The sequence below is a fragment of the Rana temporaria genome, chromosome 2 (genome assembly GCF_905171775.1).
Source record: "Rana temporaria chromosome 2, aRanTem1.1, whole genome shotgun sequence".
Lineage (NCBI taxonomy): Eukaryota > Metazoa > Chordata > Amphibia > Anura > Ranidae > Rana > Rana temporaria.
In genome coordinates, this window is record NC_053490.1 from 368,098,985 (window position 1) to 368,123,906 (window position 24,922).

The window sequence follows — 24,922 nt, forward strand, 5'->3', positions numbered from 1 at the left end:
GAAAATGCTAGAACTCCTGACAGTATTTTATTGTTGTCTGATTTCCTGTTGCAGATTATCCCTAAATTTCTGGTTAAAAAAAATTGCTCTCAGGACAAACAGTGAGGAAAAATCTCTTTAACTGAGCCCCAGATAACAGTAAAACCAGACAAGGATTCCAACCTTCCCCTATTCTATCCACAAAAATGATGTTTTATATATACATGCAATTGAGGGCTTGGTGGAAGAGTTTTTAAGGTTTGTAATATGGAGAACCATGTCTGATCTTACATAGCTTTCAACCAATGCTAGCTGACTACAAAATAAAATTCTGAGTGACCATAATAGTATATTAGGGATCTTCATCATAAAGCAGAAACTATTCTATTTTTTTTTTTTTTAGCTTATTGGATATCAAATCCCATATTTGTACCAACAAACCAGTTTACCGATCAGTGTACAGACAGTGTTAGAACACAAAAAAACAGGTCGATTTTCAATGGTACAACTTTATAAACACATCTAAAAAATGCCATCGTGCTACATGTCACCAGAATGTTACCTCCTCCCCTGAAATTTTTGACATACAGACATTTTGTACCTGGATTACACAAAACAGTAAACAAGGGAGAAACTTGTGCAGATATGGTGAAAAAGGTGACATTTTGAGGATTGTACACCTCAGTTAAGGCCACTGATGTCCTAGTGGTTTATACAGCACCATGTCAAACCTTGCGCTGCCTGGGGAACCCAATAGCAAAACTTAATTGCTAGGCCTTCTGTGAGGGGGAAAAAAAAACTGTGGTAGCTGAGGTAAATTGATCTTTTGTCAAGGAAATAAAAAATAAAGCAGGATCGGAGAATCTGGCTTTTTAAAAAAAAACAGAAAGAAATATTTCTGTAAATATCTGGTCACATTATTCACTTTTCATTGATTTACATGAGTATTGTGTGTAATTTTCAAGTCTAAATGCTGCATGTAATGTAGTTCTCTCTTCACAAACAATATGTATTTAGTATAATTACAAATAGCTACCTACAGCTTCAAAGTATTTGTATCTTTACAGGTATACCGATTGCATTTCTTACATCATAAATAACCTTACATTGTTGAATAACCAGACTTTTATAATAAATGTAGCATTCTTTGTACGGTTTAATATCATTTGTCTACAAAAGTACCCCCCATGTTATCATGTAAGCAATCCATTTCTGCCCTCTTAATTTTAAAACAAATTGTACTCACTGTGGCATCCTAAAATTAAAGGGGTTTTATGGATAGAAACAATCTGAACCCCCTTCTCACCGTAATAACAACCACCGGTGAGGAGCCCCTCTTGTTACTGAGAATCATGTTGACTTCATGTTTTCTTAACACATCACCAAACCAGAGATACAGGGCTCACAAAGCAAATCTGAAATTGCAGCTCTTTGCAAAAAGTGCAGTTTCAGATTCAATTCAGAAACTCATTTGAATTTTGTGTGTTTTTGTGCATCTGTACCTTTCTCTTTATCTACTTCTTAAGATTACACCTAGCTATGACATGAATACATGAATGAATGTCCCCTTTGTATGGCAAAACTGTATATGGGGAAACATGAGGAGATTTGCACAAATAAAAAGAAACAGGTTAGGCAATTTTGGGTTAAAAGTGGAGCTTGCATCATCTGAAAAAAAAAATAATAATAATGCTTTGGGGTGGCATGGGTGCCTTCCGGTATGGCAAGAGTAGATATCTGCAGGATTTCAATCTCCTAGTTTCTCCAGGTGATGTCAGAGTCTAGGGAAAAGTAAGTCAGTGTTTTTTTTGGGGGGCAATTTGTTTTCAAATGGGCATTTGCGTTTTTGGAAAGAGCTTGCAAAAAAGTGGATTTTCAACTTGCCATGGAAGGTCTCCATAAATTACCAAGCAAGATCACATATCAGGAACATGGTATTAGCATCGGTAATAATAGAGTTCAACATCTCACATTTGGAAATCGGTAAACTAGGACAGATCTTGCAAAGTTTTACATTCTCCTATCATTTCCCTAAAGCCTAGTGAGACAGCTGAGACTGACCGCTCAGAAGGATCCGCTGTACTAACCATCCAATGTTAGTACAGCGATCTCCCCTGCTGTTTTATTGTGTTCTGACAGGGGGACGCCCACCACTGCCAGAACAATCCGGGCAACTCTCTCAGCAATCAGCAGACCTTTTTTTGGTCATGCTGCTTCGACAGAAGCTGGCTGAACAGCCGGCTTCTGTCAAATCGGGCCAACATTTTGGCAGGTATCTATTGAACTGGCCGATGCCGGCCAACATTCGGCCCGTGTGTACTAGGCTTAAAGCTGAATTTAGAGCTGAAGTATATTCTTCTTTTATGTTGTCTTTCTTTGTTTCACATTTCCCCCTCAAAACAATGCTAATTATATTGTTAAATGAAACCTTTTAATTTTCACTACATACCTTATTTTACACCAGTGATGTCATCACTGGATCTGTGGGCTTCTCTATGCAATGATGGCAGATCATGGCTGGTGGGTGCGGTCAGGACTAGAGGATGCTGAATTTGCTCCAACCATGAAATGAGACAGGCTTAATCAGACTTGCTGCAGCTTCTAATACTGTGACAAACTGACAGTGGATAGTGAAATTGGTAAGAAACTTCTGTACAGGAGGCTTTACAACTGTGCAAGGCTAAAGGTAAGACCGAAGATCAGCTTTAAGATGTTTTTATATTATCAGCTAATTCAGACTGGCTTATTGTTATATTAGTATTTTAGGGCCATCAATAAGCAAAATCTACCATGTGTATGAAAACAAACAATGTGTATGAAACATCCGTTGAGCGCAACCCATGCTGGTCTAAGGGGCCACCCCCACAACCATATGTGATGCATGTGATTGCTGCATTTACAGGGTTAAATCAGGAAGCAACCTGTCACCTCCCTACTGCACATCAAACACATATGAAACACAATCCACTAAGGATTTGCTTTTTAGAGAGGTGGCAAGGGCTCAAGTGAATGAGCCCTAAGGGTTAAGAAAGGGATTAAATGATAGGAGTTAACTTAGTGTCTGGGTAGGGCCTCATTTACATGGGTGTACCTAGGCATATGCCCATGAGATTGCCTGCACAGGGATACACAGGTGTTTCATGCATCCCCGTGGAGGCAGCGGTTGCATATACACAGCCATTTCTCTCAATTAGATAGCTGAGAGGGTGCGGGTCCCTGAATGCTGCCAGTGAGTATTCATGGACCCGCACCCACACTGATGTGAAATTGGAAGCAGTGGCTGTGTCCATGGGGCCGCTCTATCCCAATTAGCATAAATGAAACAAAACACCTGTATATCCCTGTGTGTGCAAACACAGACCTCACACGGGTGTACGCTTAAGTATGCCCATGTGAATGAGGCCTAAGGGTTAACATAAGGGGAATGACTGGGAAAAGTGTAGGGGCTAGGTTAAAGCAGACCGACTACTAACTTCACATATCTGAATAAACAAATTCCTGACACACCACAATATTCAGCAATAGAATATATCTAAAAATAGTACCTTTTATAATTAAGTGCAGTTACTGAGGTCTATCAAATTGACAGTGCCTAGCACTGAGAAGAGCATGCTGGAAAATGATGTCCCCAGTGTGCTTAAGGCAGGAGAAAAGCAGTTCCTCAGCCAACTCCCCAAAGTGTTCACTTACTGAAAATGAAACACTTACTCTGGATGATGCTCAAACAAAGAGGGTGTTGGTCTTTTTAGGGAGAAATAAAGGTGCTGTCAGGGATAATACTGTGAACTCTTCAGAGGGGAAACAAATACATACAAGTTATAGATATTGTAGAGACTGGGCTTACTTTGGGTATTAAGGGTTAGGTTTCAGGTATATTGGATGTAACTTTCAGTGTTGGGTAAGAGAGGTGTTAAAGCTACCGATGCTGGAAGTGTTGTGTCAACAGAAGAATCACTTTTATAGTTATGGGTCAGTGCATACAGGGGATCCCCCTTTTTTTTTTACTTATTTTCGAGATTTTAAAAGCACAACTGAAAGAACTGGACCTAGCTCCCTGTGATGTAAACCAATCTTCAAACTGCAAGCGTTTTAGGTAGCTATTTTCTATGTGCCAACCAGTGTTTTAGGCTTATGGGGCCTTTACAATGACAGTAATAACACACAAAACTAAAATAGATTATTATTAAATTGTACAACTGTCCAAGTGTAGTCTATGAAGACATACAAAATGACATAATTGAATGCATTATCTGGAGCTTTTGTACCCACACTGTACCTCATGTGTTTGCATGATAATGTCAAGAACAAGTTTTCGGAGAAGCATTACGGAATAAGCATACAGTTCTAAATAAGGTGTTGACTATACACATGCCTTTACTTCTGCATGAATAACAACTGATAACAACTGACAAATGGTGAACAATTCCTACTTCACTTTTTTTTTGTTTTTTGTTTTAATTTTTCACGTAAAAAAAATGCTCACAGTGATAGGAAATAGAGGGAGGCACAGAGTAAGATCTCTTTTAACAGTGTCACCTTAACTTTTTGTCTCCCAGGCAGCTGACAACATGAATCTGCAATTTGTGCGCTGCTCTCTGTCTACCCATAGACATAAAATGATTGGTGTCCAATCAGGCCAATGACAGTTTACTAAGCAATTGGTTTAATGCCTATTGACACCATGTGACCTTTGCACACAGCCCTGGGTTGTCTTACCTCAGGGAAAAACTCAATTGTCCAAAATCGATTTCCACAGATGGCTGCTATTCCCCTGAGATAGGGCCAACTCCGAATCATAAACCTGCATGCTTGACTGAAACAAGATTAGATTGTTCTGAAGACAATAATGAGCCTTTTTAGACTTTCTTATGGCCATGGGTAGCCTCTGTTAACAATAGTAAGAGTGAGCGGACAACATAAATGTTAATATTATTTCACAAACTAGCTTAAAACATGTGAGTTCTAATCTTCTAGATTGTAAGCTCTAACGAGCTGGGCCCTCTGATCCCTCCTGTATTGAATGGTAATGTAATTGTACCGTCTTCCCCGAAGTTGTAAAGCAATGTGCAAACTGTTGGCGCTATCTAAATCCTGTACATTAATAATAATAATAATAGTTCAGGCTTGTTTCTTAATCATTAAAATTTGCTAGCATGCTGGAACTTTTTAGAAATTTTCATAGCATTGTTGGGCTCACTCTTTACTATGTCATTATCCCACATTACAGTACAAAATGCACAAAACTGTTGTACACTATAAGGCTGTTATTTAATCCCTTCTGTAGGTGTAATGACCTATTTGTCCAGGGGATAACACTGTTGTGAGCACCAAGGGATGTTTACTACAATAAACATTACTGCCAATAATAAGAGACGACTTGCATCAGACAGCTGTACACAAGCCTCTCGTATCCAAAATACAATGAGCACCAGATCTTAGCACCAATGTCTATGCCCATCTATAAATTCATGGGCCAGTGGCCTTCCCCCTACCCCACACTGCATAAAGCTTATAGTTATTGAATGACACCCCCACAGGAGTGCTTATCTATGCTATACCACAGAGACCAGCAATGCGGAAAATGATAAAGTGCAACAAATACATAATAACACAATTTACAGCATTGATTAAAAAAAAAAAAAAAAATGTATAGAATTTAGCAATTTAGGTGAGTCGAGTGTTTAAATCAAAAGACAAATCAAAGGATACAATATATCAATAATATGAGGATGCCCTGAAGAGGGTACACACAATTACATTTGCAAAAAAAAAAAAAAAAAAAAGTACAGTTTCTGCAGCACGCTAGCATTACACATAAAATTGTGCAATGCTAGCAGAAAGCATCCATTAAAAAATTGCTCTTTCAGCTCTTTCTGTTTAGCAGAGCCTAGCCATCAATTTGACAAGAAGACCTTGCCTGTTAACAATTGCTTTGCCTGTTACTTCTGCCACATACTTTCACCAATGGCCCACGATGACTGAAAGGTTATAAACTGTTGTTACATGAGATGCCTTTATTTACTGGTGCCACCTTCATTAAAGACAAAGTTTACTAGCTGTACATTTTAAGCACCATTAAACCTAAAACACAAGTTATCTTATTTATTCTAAATTTTATACAATTTTTAGATCATAGTAGGATATTGGATATTTCATATTCTAAGTTTAGCGCTAGGTGTAAACCTATGCACGTGGCTGTGGGAATTGCAGCGATTCCCATACCCACAACCACCTGCAGTGAAAACACCCTGCTCTGAGAAAATGCGCGGGGCTGCTATTCATTGTGAATGGCACCCCTACGCGTGTAGAAACGAAGCACGTTTGCGGGTGCAGGAATGACCATGCGATTTCCCTGCAGGCCGCGTTTGGAAAAGGTGCATGTACCTTTTTCTGCAGGAAACGCAGGCACGGCAGCCTATTCATTTGTAATCAGCCATTTTAAGCTATGAAGAAGCTGACTGCAGTGTTTGATAAGGCGATTAATGTACTTGTTCCCACCATGTATAATAGCAATTTAGTCTGAAAATGTATTACATTTTCAGACCTGATGAAACTCTTACATTTTATGATTAGCTCCGTTATATTCTTGGACTTGTGTTTTATATTTTGTGGTTCTTATTAAGATACTATATGATAATGGAGAGAAAAGCAGACTAATATAAAATGTCTGTATGAAAACAATATTTCAGCAATATATTAATCTGAAAAAAGTTAAAATTAGAAAGTGTCCTGATAATGTTTATACTTTGAAAATTGGGACTTTTCTCAAAGTTTTTCATTTATAAACCAGGAATTGTTTCAGACAGGCATTGCATTTAAGTATGTGCAAATGTGCTTCCTTGTTCATTTCCTAAACTAGACAAGCTGCTGAATTGTAATGACTGGAACTACCATCGAAACATATGGAAACACCCAAAAATCCAATCTACTAGCACTACAGAATAAACATCCAGTACAGAGAATGCATATGGTATAGTAAGTTAAAAAAAGGTATCTATAGGAAAGTTTTAGAAGTGCCCGCACATAAAGTAAGTATATTGGGAAAATAAGCAATTGTACCTATTCTGCTAATTAAGGGTGTTTGAAAAGGCAATGGTATCCACAACCAATCCACGCAGTTCCTATAAGGACAGGCATAACCATGAAAGAACAGAATTTGTTCAACGGTACTGCATGTTTGTAAATTACCCTTATTTTGTTCTTTGACATAAAATGTGCAAGTTACCAGTAATGTACCATATGGATCTTACAAATTAATAGTAATCTGTCGGTATTCCTGCATCAGACTAACCTTTAACTGTTGGTTAAATAGCACAAGGTGCAGTGATAATCGAAACAGCACTGTTGTGGGAACTTATGACATAACACCTTTACTGTAAGAAGCTGATGTGAAAAACTGACTGTGAACGAGAGTCTGGTCTATGAAGGTGGGAAATGGGCACATTTGTATCCATAGGGCCTAAGGAACAGTAAACTTAAACTGCAATAAAAGGGAATATAAAGATATTAGCACTCATACCTGTAAAATCATAACAATATACAGGTACACTGCAGAAAATGCTTTCATTTTCAAGGGCAACAATCTCCTGCACGTGGCTTAATTTTCTTCAGTAATCAAACTGAAAGGCCACAAGCAGTCTAAAATAGCTGATAATGTTCAGTAAAGCTTCACAATAAATGTAAAGGCAAAACAAAACATGTCTTGCAATAGCATGGCATTGCTTTAATCATTTTTAGTAACTCCTTGAACATGAGGTAGCTTTTTCTTTTTGATTTATTGGCCCTTCCTATGCATCAGCGGAGAGCATTCTTCCTTCTGTTTACATGTCAGCTCCAGTGTGTAAAGAGCCCCGTATGACACCAATTTTAAAGAGTTATCTTTGTATCTGCCATATTGGTTTCTATAAAGTCATTCTGGAAGTAGAGTGCTGTTTAGCTAGTACATTAGAGCTGGATGGCTTTACTCCATGCTAAGAAAGTCAAGGGTTTGCCTGCATGCACATTAGATCCTGTACACTGATGTGGTGTAAACGATAAATTGTTCATAATACTGAACTGGTTAAAAGAGCAATATCTTCCATGCTTTAATGCTTTCTTGTATTTAGCACTTGGTTTAAACTAGTCCGACTTTATTCTTTTAATGTCTTGTGTATTTTATTACCTGCCTAGAGTTCTACACAGCAGAGAACCGTCTCATTTCCAAATAACAGGCATTCTGGAACACATTCTAAAAATTTGATTAAAAAAATGGAAAGAAAAATTCACATTTCTTGGAAAACCATATACGGATAGATTCTGTTACTCATACATTTCCTCCCTAGTGTATCTGTTGCATAATGTAATCCTGTATTGTACCCATGTTCTTCTGGTAAGGCTCTTAATTGTAATCATATGCACGTTCACGTCATGCTCCACAATGTGTTTGTCACTGGTCTCTCCTACACCACAATATTACATACCCCCATTTTTGCACATCTAAAATAAAAAACTGTAAGGCTGACCTTAAATTCTAAATAATCCCACATCCGAAGGTGGTGGTATAGTCTCAGAATACAATGTCTGGCATGCTACTGCATTCTGAATTTAGAAAAGTTTGGGGAACATAAAGGCGAATGGATCTCCCACACAAAGATGGAATGAGGAATGCATATGGCGGTAGGAATGCACTTCACACTTCTGAGATGGGTGGTGACCAAAAATTCTGACACATGAATGTCACATCTACAGTGGCATCAGAATGATCATTTGCAGATCCATCTGACATTAAGTTGCGCCCAGGAAGTACAGTTATACTATTAACAGTCTTAAAAAGAAAAACCCTCCATTCCCATTTCCATCCACAAATAACTGTCCAACACTTGCTGCCTTTCGTCCTTGGCAAAGAAGACACTACATGTGGAGATTAATTGGTCGCCTGTAATGAAACCATAGAAATAAACTTAACTTATAGGAAACAATATATAATTGCAAAATAAGTCCACTTTCTTCCTCAAACCTGCTGTATGAAGAAAAAAGATTAGAAATAAAAATCCATGTTTAAATGTGTTGTAAGATTCCTCCTTCTGTTTTCAAAGTAGGGCAGCATAATTATTGAAGTAGAATCAAGGGTAATAAAGTGAGTCCAAACTCAGTTCTGAGATGCTCCAATCTTGCTTTCTCAAGATTGAACTTCCAGTTTCACCATTTCTTGTGGGTATGGGTGTTATCGAATGGAATATCAACCCAGGAATGTCAGGCTATTGGCATTCAGATGGTGGAAGTGAGGTCACTGTCACACAAGGTTTCTCTGTCTGGAGACTCAATGTAGTTGGCAGCCTCTTGAAGTTTTAATAGCATTGCCATCTGTAAACAAAAATACGAAGTGTGTCAGGATGTTAAAGCTGTCAGCCTGATACAATTAAAAATACATTAAAGCCCAGCAGCATTTGTCATGTTTTCAGGAAGAGCAACAAGCTCAGTGCTGACACTAACAACCATTACTGATGTGCCACCCACAGAGTACTCCTGCATCTCTTGGATCGTGAGTGCAGGATGTCAGATATTTAGTAGAGAGACATTTGCTTTTTATAGTAAATGTCAGTCAATGCTCAGTTCTACTGCATTGACTGCTGAATGCATGTCAGATGGTTGTTGAAATTCATTTGGAGCATTCAGTAGTGAGCAAAAAGTTGGTGAGTAAAAAAAAAAAAAAAAAGCAACAGCAATTGTCTCTATTGTGAAACGGGCCCTGTTACAAAGCCAGAAACATTTAGGACCCATCCTGCACAACATGTCAGGCACAACAATTCCTTACATTCCCTTAGTACTCTCAGGTTTATCAGATCTAGAAGAATAGTTTATTTAATAACTGATACAAGTCGAAATGCAGCCCAAAACGTTTTTTTGTTTTGGATACAGTGGAGAAGAGGTGATTCTTCCAGGCTTTTACTGCTGTGTCCCACTTAGGCACACAAAAAGTGAGGTTAATCTCCTCAGGGACACAGACTGCAATAAATATGGCAGTGGTTTTACCCATCCTAAGAGCACATTCACACCTCCGCGACAAAACGCCTGACGCCGGACGCTCGTGCCGCTGGAGGGGAGAATTCCCATTGCCGTCTATGGAGATTGTTCACATCTCATAGACGCCGTACGCCTGTCGCCTGAAAAAAAGTCCCGGACCCTTTTTTTTCAGGCGGCATTGGCGTTCGGCCATACAAAGCAATGGGAAGGCTTTGTTAAAAAAAAAAAAAAAAAAAAAGTTACACACTCGCGGCAAAATACGCCGCGTATCTTGTCGCGGAGGTGTGAATGCAGCCTAACTCTACTGAGAAAAAAAGAGTGAGCCTGTTTACTTCCAATCCTATACTCAATGCTGTATAAAAAAATTCATGGAGTACAGCAGTGGTTCTCAACCTCAGTCCTCAAGTACCCCCAACAGGCTATGTTTGCAAGTATTTCTTTATCTTGCACAGGTGTTTTAAATCAGAGTCAATGGCTTTGTATTTTGGACAGCTATTTTATCTAAGGGAAATTCCCAAAACATGGCCTGCTTGGGGTACTTGAGGATTGAGGTTGAGAACCACTGGAGTACAGTACACAGCATCTTTAGTTTTGAGTACGTGTTATATTTAGCTACTTTTAGGTGATTGGACACTGTCAAAAAGTGCTGCAAAGACATCCCCAATATAACCCCTTCCATGCCGAGATAACCTCAGTTTTATTGAGGGACCTGTTTTATGTAGTGTACAATGTGGAACATTGCCAACAGGCCCATATAATAGCAGCAGAACTCCTTGCGTCTGAAACTAGCATAAAAAAAGACTGAAAAATCTACCTGTCAAAACAAATGTGTGAACAGAATACCAGGTGGCAGCCATGCAAATCTGAGAAACAAATTCTTGATGCTGAAAAGCCCAGGAAGCACTAAACAATCTGGAGTGTGACCTAACAGGGAAGAGAGAAACCCTATCCTCCAGACTATAGGCTCCAAAAGATGACTTGTCTAATCCACCTAGCAAGGGTGGAGCGAGAAGCAGGGGAGCCCTTGTGAGAGTACACTACAAGAACAAAGAGGGAAACTGGTTGCCTGGCACGTACCACGTCAAGTGGAGAGAAATTTCCTTTGGATGTTTCAGAGCAGGACAAAGGGAAGAAAGAACTTTCAGGCAACCTCTGGTGTCCCCTTAATGGTTGATGGCAGCTGTGGCAGTGTCTGACTGCATTTTTGTTGGATGTCCTCACAATTGAGGGCTATTGCACTGAAGTGACAATTGAATTGCCCTTAGGTCTATGGATGAGAAAGCAGGCTTCCTCTGAAAACCAAGTTCTGTGTACAGAAAGGGCATTCAGAACTCCTCACCAGCTCGATAGGCTGGCATCCGTCATAAGAACCTTCCATGTCTTTGCAGGAAAGTGCTCCATTGACTCCAGCGCAGGGTTTGCAATTCCTTGTGGGCCAGACACATGGGATGGTCCAAGGACCACGTTTGTTTTTCCCACACTTCCAAAAATGTTAAGTTGCAATGCTCTGGAGTGAAACTGGGCTGAAGGTACAGCTTCAAAAGGAGACAACCATGAGACTCAAAACCCACATGCAAGCAAGAATCAAGGTCCTGATGTGAGACCAGAGAGACGGATGTCTATCCCAGGGTAGGCCAAAGGAAAGGGTGACAAATTGGTAATACTGGATGCCCATCACAAAACAGAAATAGAGTCTGGACAGTAAGATGGGTACGTACAAGTAGACATCCCAATTGTCTACTGAAGCAAAGAAAGTCTCCCAACAAAATGGAGGCAATCACTGACCTGGCAGTTTCAATGTGGAATTTCTGAAGCAACAAAAACAAGTTGAGAGCCTTTAGATCCAGAATGGGCTGAACATGTCTATTTGGTTTGGAAATTTCCAAGGTCCAAGTAGAAACATTGAAAAAGTGTTTTTCTTTAGTACAGGGGTAATGATCACCTGAGACAGCAGCTGCTGAATGGCAGTGAGAGGAGGTGCCCATATTTGCGTGAAAAAAGGCAAGTTTGAAAGCGGGGAGGAGGCAAAGTCAAAAGCTGCAAATTGTAGCCCTTGGAAATTACACTCTGGAAGCAGAGTGGTGGCACTACATCCCTAGAAAGAGGGCTTGGAACGAACCTTAGCCAGGTTGGAGGGCCATGTCTTTCTACAAAAGAATGTTCCTGGCATTGATTTGGAACTGGAGGTCACAGAGCGATGAAAGGAATCTTTTTTTAACCTCAGGAGTAGAAACCTACTAGTAGCAGTCTTCTTTTTCTGGGGGAGGTGAGCCATCTATCCCACTGTGATCCCCTTGATATACTAATCCAAGGAAAGGCCAAACAGGCATTCACTGTCAAACAGCAGCCATTCAAGGCATTTCTTACATGGGAATCAAGAAAATGGGACGGGGGGGGGGGGGGAGAGCACTCACATTTGCCACATAGAAAATTACTCAAAGGACGGTAATTAATGGTCGGACTTTAGAGGCAAGACGGAATATCAAAGAATACAAACTTTTTTTTACTATAAAAAATCCTTTGGCTGACCAGCATCCAAAGGATCCTGAGCATGTGAATAGAGAGAATAGTAGATCTGGTGAAGTGTATTCAACAGGCCATTCATGCAGCAGTGTAAGGCCATTTGGCCATTGGTAAGAGCTGTAACCGACTGTGGACTGAAGCATCCTTTAGGATGGAGCCAAGATCTTGGGCCAATGCGCTTAATCCAGACAACAATGATCTGGCCGACTGCAATAGAAGCAGGGTCAACTACAGGGACTGTACACTTTTATATGACAGATTCCTCAGGAGGATATTGCTGTGCAAAGCATTCTGAAGGAGTACAATTGTTCACCCTTGTGACCCCTGGTATGAATGGCCTCTGAAAGGACTGAAATTCTGCCTATAAAGTCAGCCATTGCTTAAAGGCTCCTCTTTTGATAAAACATTCTACAACATGGATGCTTGTAGAGATACAGTTGTGTTCTCGAGTACCAGTATCTGCATATAGCATGATTTTTTTGTGAATGTCGCCATATTTAAACCCAGTAAAATGAGAGGAGTGTCTCTTATGGCTGCTAGAGGCTCAATGGCAAGAGCAAAAAGTAGAGGGGACAGTGGGCAGCCCTGTCTTATTTTTCTTTACTGTAGCCAAAGAATACACACTAAAAGTCTGCTGATTTTTTAGATCTAATGCATCACAAATAATCATTGGACCGCTCACACAGGTTCATTTCTTGCACATACCAGAGGATCTGTTTCCAATGAACCTGGAGGTGATTCCTTCACAGTGTGTTCCCTGGGAGGGGAGGCTGAGATGTGACTCCCCGTACTGGGCTGTGGTAGATGTAACAACTTCGACTGATCCTGTTGTGCCAAAGGCCAAGGCAATGTGTCCCGAACCCACTCAACGGGATCCTCCCAGGCAGCCCTCTGTCCATGTACCTATAGAAACAACAGAGAAAGACAAGGTCAATATCTCTTACTAAGAGCATTCTATACTTCAATAGTAATAAATATATTTAAAAAACAAATTCTATCATAGTCCGTCCACTAAAAACGAACATTTCAATGCAAGCAACAGTTGTAGCACTACCCCCGCAAGAGCCGCTTAGTATGACAGGCTCTCTGTTCAAGGTTATGACTCTTTAACCTGCTCGGTCCCCACCAACACACTTGGCACTCAAACCTGTGTAGTGTGAGCATTCATACTTTAATGCTCTATTTTTTTAAATTTATCTTCATCATATAAAAAACAGATTACATCCATATAAAATCTTAATGTTATCTTTTCTTATTACTCATATAACATAATCTTTTCAATATCATACATTTATTCAATTTCTCTCCCCCCCTTCCTTCCCTCTTCTTTGCTATCAGGGTTGATGGGTTTTCTTTTCATATATGGTATCCCATTTTTTCCAGCCAAGGGTTCCACATTTCGCCGAATTCCCTGATGTTCCTTCTTTTAATATATACTACCTTCTCCTTCCATATTGTTTTGGTTACTACATTGATTCACTCTCTTACTGATGGGGGATTCTCTGCTTGCTACCTTTGTGCAATTCGTTTTCTTGCTTGAAAGAGGCATCTTAGCACTGCTTTTATTGTACCTGCTACTCCGCTAATTTCTTCCCCCAGTCCCAAAATACACGTTCTGGGGTCCATCTCCAACTTCGTTTTATATGTCTTGTTTATAACATTGAGGATCCCTTGCCAATACATAAACAATTTTGGGCACCTCCATAACATGTGTATCAGGTCCCCCGTGTCCTGGCATCTAGGGCATCTCACGTCTACTCTCCACCCAAAGTTAAATAATCTTTTTGGTGTATAATACGTCCTGTGTATCATCTTCAGAAATGAAACCTTCTGTGCGGGTGAGACTGTCACCATGTGTCCTCTCTCCAGTATCTTCCTCCATTGCCTATCTGTTATGGTCCCCAGATCTTCCTCCCATTTCTCTCTACCTTTGAGCTGTTCTCAATGCTTCCTTCGCATATACATGGATAGATTTCCGAGATATAACCACTCATCTCACTACTACCACCCAGTTTTTGTGCGATGGGGGTCCTATCCCACGTTGGTCCTACTCTATCCAACTGGACATTTAAAGCATGTCTAATTTGGAGATAGCTATAAAACGTATGGTTAGGTACGTCATATTCCTGTCTTAAAGCGGCAAATGTTTTTAAGGTTCTTCCTTCGTATAGCTGAGCCAATCTGACTATCCCCTTTACTGCCCATTCCCTAATTTCCCCGACTGACTCCAGCTCCTGGAGGTTCCTGTTATTCCACAGGGGCGTATATTCTGTTACACCACCCTGTCCTCCCAATGACCTTGCTGCTTTCCATACTTTAATGGCCATCTTGACCGTGGGGGTTTTATTAACAAATGAGTTGGCTTCCAACACCTTTACCACTGTTTTATGGGGTGCCCCCAAAATCATTAGGCCTCCATTTGTGTCACCTCCTGGCTCTGTTCTTACTCCTATATGCTGCAGTTGTGCTGCCAGGAAATAACAACGTGGATGTGGTATTGCCATTCCCCCCTCTCTTATTGGAAGTTGCAGGGTTTGTAACCTGATTCTAGCTTGTCCTCCTTTCCATATTAGTTCTCTAAACAAGGTGTACTTTAATGCTCTATGTTAGCACACAGAAAATAGACCACAAGTAACCCAAGAAGTAAAAAATTCATATATTACGAAAGAGTAAGCAATACAATACATACAACAAATAAACAGGATGAAGTATATGTTCGCAAAACTGAAGGGCAGGTTAGCCTAACCTACGGCTATTAAAGAGTCTGTAAAAAAAATTAAAATTAAAAAAGTCAGCAGCTAGAAATACTGTAGCTGCTGCAGGGATCCTGCAATGTCAGCACCCCAAGTCGATCCGTCAATCACCATTGTATGTAAGGGAAACCGTCAGTGAAGCCTTCATGTTTCACAGCCAGGTTCCTACTGCAAATGCGCGTATTGTGCTGTGCTTTCTAAATGGTCTTCTGGGATCTTTGTGTGTCCCAGAAGGCAGGAGGGGGGATGGGTCCCAGAAATGTCGTAGCTCGACGATCAGCTATCTTACCTGGAAGAGTGGGTACTTGTCAAAAACAGGTACCTGCTCCCAGGGGTCAAGTCCTGGGGGAAAAAAAGTGTGGGAACTCCCACCCAAGATCCACTCCCCCACCAAAAAAAAAAAAAGATACACTCATATGCATAATTACTAAACCGCAAGTTCTTTCTAAAACCCGCAATAACTCACGGCAGACCTCCGCAATGTCTCCTGGGAACAATGACAAAAGCTCCCAGGAGACATTGCGGCATCGAGGAAGTGAAGGAATACCCGCACACTACCTGATGAATCCATATACAGGAAGCGGCCAGTAACAAAGGATTACTACGGTTCGCCTACCCCTGACAGTGACTCAAGCTGGGCATCGCCGCTTAGTGAAGGATTGGCTCGGGCGGTTAGCCTGCTCTCTGCTGCTCTAGTCCTGCAAAGGGAACTGAGTTCCTGCTGTGAAAAAAGTGCAGGAACTCAGTTTCCACACGTTCCCGCAGGACTTGAGCCCTGCCTGCTCCCCCCTACCCCTCAAATGTGGCAGTGGAGGAGGGGAGGGTGCGAACAAGTGGAGCTTCCCCTTTTGAGTGGAGCTCTGCTTTAACTTATGCCACAATAAGGCTAAGCTTTATTACAGTATTCCACACAACATTAGTAAGAACAGCATCAACATTGTGAAAGCATAAATGCCAGAAATAAACCTCACTACCTACAATAGCTACCCAAAAGGTGTCCCTGAGTGCAATATATACATACAGCCCCAAAAACGGGTGGTTGTATGTCATACTGGGAAAGGGATACCCCTAGAGGTGACTGTAAAGTATCTGGCACCTAATCGTCAATGTTGGCCAGCTTTCGTTGGGGCCCCTCTGTTAATTGTGCACATGTAACTGTCCCTTTAATACTGCACACAAAAGGATGGCTAGTGGCCTGGTAAATAGGGGCATTTAAGTAAGCAGTAACTTGTGGGCAGCAGGGGGTGAAACTCTGTAGCTCCGCTCACCAGTCCTGGCATGCAACAAGTTCCATACACTCGGCCAATGGTCAATCACCCCAGTAGTCTCAGTCCATAAGATTGGCTCCATGTGATCAGGTCTCCTTTCTGGCTGTGGACCCACACAGAAACCGTTCTTCCAGTTCTAGTCCCCAGCCAAAACTGCCGCGTACACACACGATCATTTTTCGGCATGAAGAAAGCGTTGTTTTTCAAAAACGTCATTTAAAATGATCGTGTGTGGGCTACACATAATTTTTCAGGTTCTGAAAAACGAAAAGAAAAAAAAATTCGAACATGCTGCATTTTTAAACGTCGTTTAATGGAGTTAGCACATTCATCACGCTGTAACAGACAAAAAAGCGCGAATCCTCTTTTACTAACACGGAATCAGCTAAAGCAGTCCAAAGGCGAATGGAACTTCCCCTTTATAGTGGCGTCGTACATGTTGTATGTTACCGCGCTTTGCTAGATCATTTTTAAAAAACGATGGTGTGTAGGCAACGTCGTTTTAATGATGAAGTTGGGAAAACTTTGTTTTTTGGACATGCTAAAAAACGAAATTTTCTTTCATGCTGAAAAATGATCGCGTGTACGCGGCATCAGGCTCAGTCACACAGTGCACAGATCCCTGCTGCAGGTCTACACTGTTCCCCAGTGCTGGTCTCTCGATCTCAGTAGATTTCGCCCAGGAAAAGTTCTGGTCTCTCCTCCTCTATATACAGGGAATTGTGGTAAGAGAAGTCCACAGCTAATCCAACATCCATTGACTTGTATTAAGCAGTGTTAATTTAAGGACTACTATCTCTGGAACCACCTTTGACCAAAAAATGTCCCACATAACCAAATACATTTCAGACGCAGGCCTCCGTTCCCAAACCACCGGACATCTGCACTGACATGGGACTCTGACACCTGAAGAACCATCCTGTTCCATTACTGCAACTCAGGCCGGCAAGACCCCAGGCACAGATGGCTTAAAGTGATTGTAAAGGATCTCTTTTTTGTTAAATAACAAACATGCAATGGTTTTGTACACAGCTGCCCTAATCCTCATCTTATGGGGTCCCCCTCCGGGGCTCATGGATCCTCCTTCCTTCTGAGTACCCACCTAGAAAGCCACTTGCTGGGGGGGTATTCGTGTTGCTCGGCTTCACACCCGTGAATTTGACTGACAGCAGTAGGAGCCAATGGCACGCAATTGAGATCAGGCTCGGGTGAGTGGGGGGAGCTGCACCTAAAAGTTTTTTTACCTTGATGCAGAGAATGCATTAAGATAAACAAAACCTGTAGGCTTCACAATTATTTTTTTGTTTACAAACGTTTTTATTGAAGCAGAAGGTCATAGTATAAGCATTTACCAGTGATAAAAAATGAACAAGTGAGAGAGTCATTTACATTATACATTGTATACAAGTAAAGATATATCACGTGAGAGAATGTATACAATTGATTTACAGATCTATACGATCTCCGTGGGGAAAGAAAAAAATAAAAATAAAAAATTAGTGGATGTGCTAAAGTAGAATACCTGTAATGGATATTACATCCGTAGCGAGGTTTCCCACAGAGACCATTTTTTTTGGTATAAATGCATAGTGTCATATAGCGTGTGGTGTATTCTTTCCGATAATTTGATATTTTCCATGCGGTTAAGAATTTGAGGCCATGGCACATTGTTTGAACGCCAGTTGAAAGCTATGGCCCAGTGGATGGCGCTAAAAAGAGTGTGGATTAATCTGGAACTTGCAATTGGTATGTCTTGTATGGGGGCAAATAGAAGGCACATTTGAGGTGTTATTGGGATTTTTCTACCTGAAATTCGATCAATCATAAGACTTGCTTTGTGCCAGATGGGTTTAATGTGGGAGCATTCCCAAAATCCCATGTGTAGGACGACCCCTGAAACAGTTACACCACAGAGTAACGGACCCTTCGGCCCACCGAAAGGATGTGCGCGACCCCCGTCGCTGCAACAGAACTCCGTGTGCCTCCCTGATGATCAACCTATGCCATGGCCGTGGCGTCACCGGACAGGATCCTGACCGGTCGGCCCCGTAGATCCAGGGACCACCTGGCAAGGCAATGCTTGCTACAGGCTTCACAATTTTAACCCACTCCTACTTCAAGAAGTTCAACACCTTTATCCACTGCATTCAGCACCTTCGCTACAGACTACTTTATCCCCAAAAGATGCTCTGTGAGTGCACATTTCAGTAATACCCAAACAAAACAAGGATCCAACCCTACCTACTAACTACAGTCTCATCTCTCTGCCCAACTGCAACCCTAAACTATGAACAAAAATATTAGGCAAGCAGCTGATCCCACATCTACATTGTCTTACCCGCCAAGTTCAGGTAGGCTTTATACCTTCCTATGAAGCTAGAGATAACACAAGAGCAACTACGTGGCCCAATCGATAGCCATTTTGGCACTCCTACAGATGCTGAGAAGGCCTTTGATCGGGTCAGTTAGAATCTTATTTGTTCAACACTAAAAAAAACATTGGGGATGATTTATTAAAACTAAAGAGTGCCAAATCTAGCGCAGCTCTGCATAGAAAGCAATCGGCTTCCAATTTTTTTCTTCTTGTCAAAGCTTAACTTCTTGAGGCCCGCGCTATAGCCGAATGACGGCTACAGCGCGGACCTGAATATCCAACTGGACGTCAATTGACGTCCGCCCCTTTGGGTGTTCCCCACGCGCGCTCCAGAGCATGCAGCGGGGAAACTCTGTGTTGGCCGTGTCCCTTGGACACAGCCAATTACAGATTGCCGCGAACGGCCAATCAGAGTGGCCGTTTTTGGGATGCGATCTGTGCGGCAAATGAGAGATGATCTCATATGTAAACATATGAGATCATCTCTCATTGCCGGCTCTCACAGAGACAGCGTCCTGTCTCTGGAGAGGAGACCGATCTGTGTCTCTTGTACATAGGGACACAGATCGGTCACCTCCCCCAGTGACCCCCCTTCACCTACAGTTGGAACACTAGGCAGGGAATACATTTAACCCCTTCCTCACCCCCTAGTGTTAACCCCTTCAATGCCAGTCACATTTATACAGTAATTAGTGCATATTTATAGCACTGATCGCAGTATAAATGTGAATGGCGCCAAAAATGTGTCAAAAGTGTCCGATGTGTCCGCCATAACGTCGCAGTCCCAATAAAAATCGCAGATCGCCGCCATTTCTAGTTAAAAAAAAAAAATTAATAATTCTGTCCCCCATTTTGTAGGCGCTATAACTTTTGCGCTTATTACGATTTTTTTTTTTTTTACCAAAAATATGTAGAAGAATATGTATCGGCCTAAACTGAGAAAAAAAAAATGTTTTTTTTTTTTTTTTTTAAATAAAAAATATTGTATTTTTTTTCAAAATTGTCGCACTTTTTTGTTTATAGCGCAAAAAATAAAAACCGCACAGGCGATCAAATACCACCAAAAGAAAGCTCTACTTGTGGGGAAAAAAGGACGTCAATTTAGTTTGGGAGCCACGTCGCAGGACCGCGCAATTGTCAGTTAAAGCGACGCAATGCCGGAAGCTGAAATTTCACCTGGGCAGGACGGGGGTATATGTGCCCAGTAAGCAAGTGGTTAAAGAGGAGGTCAAGCCCTCCCACAAAAAAATAAAAAAGACAGCCGTTGCAAATACTGTAGCTGCTGACTTTTAATATATGGATACTTACCTGTCCAGAGAGCCCACAATGTCGACACCCCAGCCGATTTTCGGATTGGCTGTCAGGTGCAGCCACCGGCATTCCTGGTAAGGGAACCTTTTGGTTTTACAGCCGGTTTCCTACTGCAAATGCACAAAGCTTGCTTTCTAATTGATCTGGTGGCAGAGGAAGGAGGCCAAACTTCAGATAGGCTGTGCCATCTCTGGAAGTGGGGAATGGCACCTGTCAAAAACCGGTACCCGTTTCCCCCTTACCCCTAAAAGGTGCCAAATGTGGCACCGAAGGGGGAGAGGAGACGGATAAGTGGAAGTTCCATTTTTGAGCGGAACTCTTTAATTGAACAAGCTGAGGTTAGAAGCCGATTGGCTACCCATGCGCAGCTGTACCAGATTTTGCACTCTACAGTTTTAGTAAATAGACCCCATTGGCTTTCAGCCGATTATGTTGAATTCGATAGGGAAGTATAGGGGCCTTTATTTAGGCCCTCAGCTTCCGTTAAAGCCAATAGTGTCATTTCTGACCCATATGACATTTTAAATTAAACATTTTAAATGTTGCCTACAAATCTCCCTCATCTTTGCCTGTCCCTAAAACTTTCCTAAAAAATGCCTGGAATATCCCAAATATCCATGGTATATCCCTTACGAAAACACGACATAAGGTTGCAGCTTATGCTCTTCCTCATATACCAACCTTCCATCTCTTTTTCTAACCTCATATATTAATTATAAACATACAGAGCTCGTATTAATTACAATATTTACTTTAACACATCTATAGCACTCATTCCAACCCTTCTAAATACTCATGTATTCTATCATCATATTGAGTTATGAATACCTTTTAATTATGGTACCTGCTTGTGTGTAACACATTAGTTGTTTACATACAGAGTGATAGGCAGGTGGATATATATGTGTTTTATACATTTTTTATATATTTTTTATATTTATATTTTTTTATTGTTAAACCTTTGGCGACTGGAGATTGGTGGAGGATGACACTGAGGAGATTCGTTTTAAGGCTGGATTGACACAGGATATTCATATCTGTGTCATTATGATACGTTCACGATATGCCGCTTCCGGTGTCTCCATCCCTCATTTTCTAGTACCCAGAGTGTAATGCAGCTCAATGCTATTGGTTGCTGATGCACAAGAGAGAGGCTTGGTTGCTTCTCCGTGAGTGTAACGCAGCTTAATGTGATTGGTTGCTGCTCCACGAGAAAGAGGCTTGGTTGTTCCTCCGTGTGTATTAGAGAGGTGAACGTTCAGCGCTTCGCCCGTGCCCTTTGAGAACGTCATTTATGACTAAACAAGTCAGGGCGGAGCCACGCACTGACGTCACTGCGTTAACGTGACCCCGGAAGCACGGGTGTACATTTGTTTTAAACTTTTTCTGTCGGCTTTTTTTTTAAACGTTTTTTTTATATGTATTGTCATACCATTTAATAAACCCATTAGTATGGTATTTCACTATTGTGAGCCTCCCTACTTCTCTGCGGTCCCCATTGTGACGCTGAGTCCAGAAACTGATTGCCCTTTGAAGGGGGAACTACCTACCTGAGGGTTCTATTCGGACAGGATCCATACAGCCTTGAGCCAAGCGAGGACTCGCTGGGAGTGGAGCAACGCACAGCCCCTGGGATTTCTCATCACCTACAAGGGTGGATGTTCAGGCCTTCATGACTTTATCTAACAGGGGGTCCAACAATTCCGGTAAGGGTACCCACTCACCTTCCTTCCTTCCTGGTGTGACCGTGAGGAGCAGTTACGTCCAATCAACTTACAATCTAAGTGGTGGTGGACTTTTCTCTTCACTTCATTTCAGCCTTTTTGATGTCACTATTTGAATTGGACAATTTATGTCGATCATCTTGTTGTGGACACTAAGGCGCGAATTCACATACATCAGCGCATAGTTATGCCGGCGTAGCGTATCGAATATACGCTACGCCGACGTAGCGCAAAAGCGGCGAGCACAGTATTCACAAAGCAAATGCGCCCAACGTTGCGCCGGCGTAATGTAAATTCGTAGGCGTAAGCCGGCCTAATTCCATTTAAATGAAGCGTGACCCCATGCAAATGAAGGGCCGAACGAACGGCCCATGCGCCGTCCCGTGGACGCAACCCAGTGCGCATGCTCAGAATCACGTCGGAAATACTCCCTAAGATACGTCGAATCACTGCCTACGACGTGAACGTAACCTACGCCCATCCCTATTCACGTACTACTACGTAAACAACGTAAAATACAACGCTGTTCCCTGGTCCATACCTTTGCATTAGTTGCGCCTCATAGATGGGGAATAACTATACGCCGGACGTAAGCCTTACGTAAACCGCGTATCTTAATGCGCCGGGCGTAAGTACGTTTGTGAATCGGCGTATCTCACTCATTTGCATATTTAAATCGTAAATCAATGGGAGCGCCCCTTGCGGCCAGCATAAATATGCGCCTACGATATAACGGCGTAGGAAAGTTACATAGGTCGTAGGAAGCCTATATTCAGGCGTATCTAGTTCTGTGGGCACGGCACACAGATACGACGGCGCACATTTACACTTACGCGGAGTATCTCGAGATACATCGGCGTAAGTGCTACGTGAATCCGGGCCCAAGTTATTAACTATTTCGGATCTTGCGTGGCATATTGCCATCGAGAGAGCTATTGATCTTTATTTATTTTATTTATTTACACTTATTTTGCACTAATTTCATGTTGTGTAGATTTAGCGCTACCTACCTTCCCTTTTACACCTTCTAAATACTACACATTCTTGGTCATGTCCCAAACTTACCTCTTATTGTCTACAATTACACAGATTATTCACAAACCGAACAGACTCATTTCAAAATGACCCCTTGGCATTATTATTTTTTTTTATCTCACCCCTATTTTGCGAAAGGCCTACAAAACCTCTCTGCTTGTCCATTTACCTAATGTCACAAAATCATGCATCCCACCTCTATGGAAAAACTCCAAACCTACAGCTGCCCAATGGTTTACAAGAATTTATTGAGATTGTGACTATGGAGGGCCTGACGTCTGAATGAAATAACAGGATAAACACTTCAAAAAGACTTGGGTCTACTTATCCCGACAAAGGTTTTCACTTATTAGCCTCCACATCTACCTTGCAAAACTACCCCTCCATATAGATATGTACCTGCAGATTGCTGCACTTGGGGCAGTCCAATGAGTCTCAACAGTTGCACTGAAACATTTTTTTGTGGAAAAAATTTAAATAAACAGTTGGTTGAGTTGCTGGGTAGGAGACCGGGATACTGTGAGGACCACAGACAGAACTCCCTCCCAATTCTCATCTAAAATAAAGCCTTGATCATCTTCCCACCTCTAGATTGTCCTAGATTACAAGTCGTCCTGCCTTAAAGTAAAACTTTAGGCAAAGCTTTTTTTCTTCAGGGAGAAATATAACCCCAGTCAGATTTTTTTCAGCCATCTGTGTCCCATTGGGGAGATTTCCCTTCACTTCCTGTCTTATAGCAAACAGGAAGAGATGGAAAATCCCTGCAAATTAAAGGAATTCCTTGGGGACCCCCAGGTTACCAGAAGTAGTGTCCCCATTTGAAGATATCCCCCCTATTATTTTCTGGGGACAGCCCAAAATTTTGGATTTTCTTTTACATTCACTTTTAATGGTGATGATAAATAGAGAAGGTGAATCTCCTTAATGGGGGCACAGACAGCAATACAAAAAAATGACAGATGTTCTAATCCATCTCCACTCTATCCAAACAAAAAGTTTTTCTTTTAGTTATACTTTAATAGAGCACACAGTTGTAATGTGAGCATTTTTTTTGTGGTAATTTTCACTAAAAGTAAAACTAGGAGTGTTCTGATCAAGGAAAGTTCCTGTGCATGGGCCCGTGTCACCAAGCCATACTCCAATTGCAAATATTGATAAATCTTATAGGACTGATAGAATTTATGATCTGGGAGTTGATATTCTTCTTTTTGGATATAATGCACCTCATTGCCAGGAATGACAGAATTCAAAGCCCTGCAATTTATTTAGTACCTTATAATGAATATTGTTTCATACTGGTGTGTATTGGTTGTATCCCTTAAAAAAGAATGTTGAATTGTAATTCATACCATACTGAAGGAGGGTGGTGGAACAGTGTGTATATTTAGTTAAGGAACATGCCTCTAGTTGGGAAATGGGAGGTTATTTGGAGGAGAGAAATAGCAGGATCCCCTGATTAGTGTTTCTTGTATCAATATTACCCTACCCAGCCAGGTGCTGGGATGCTACAAAGTAGATCTTAGTGTGGGGAACTGCCAGACCCCTTCTGGATAGCTATAACGTGGATAGCTTAATTTGAGGGGGTTGTTTTTCCAAATCAAATTCCTAAATAGGGAGTATATCTGTTTGACTCATTTCTGTGTGATCCGTACAGTACCAATGAAATTATTATTATCATCATTATTATTCAGAATTATAATATAGCGCCAACAATTTCCACAGTGCTTTACACTATAAAGGAAGACAGTACAATTATAATTGTACAATTGCGACTCGCTGAGAGACTGACCCGGGTGCCGGTCCAGGCATGTGGGCAGATCCTGACCATATGGGCATGGTCTTTTCAGAGCCTGGACCGTCTCTGTAAAGTCTGCTGCAAACGGGTCACAGGGATGCAAACGTCTCTTAAGTAATGACAAAATCAACAAGCCCATAGCAGAAATGTAAAAATTG

The 24,922-nt window shown here is 41.4% G+C and overlaps 1 protein-coding gene across 6 annotated transcripts in view; it reads right to left on the reverse strand.

The window, feature by feature from the left end:
• Positions 1 to 468: 468 nt before the first annotated feature.
• Positions 469 to 24,922, reverse strand: part of NAV1 (neuron navigator 1) — a 282,057-nt gene continuing 257,603 nt past the window's right edge. For all 6 annotated transcript variants that reach the window (XM_040337722.1, XM_040337721.1, XM_040337720.1 and 3 more), the window contains 2 exons: positions 13,210 to 13,407; positions 469 to 9,321 (listed from right to left, as the gene is read on the reverse strand). In XM_040337722.1, coding sequence (XP_040193656.1) covers positions 9,226 to 9,321; positions 13,210 to 13,407 — 294 coding nt within the window. In that variant the 3' untranslated portion in view covers positions 469 to 9,225. The remainder of the gene's footprint in view (positions 9,322 to 13,209; positions 13,408 to 24,922) is intronic.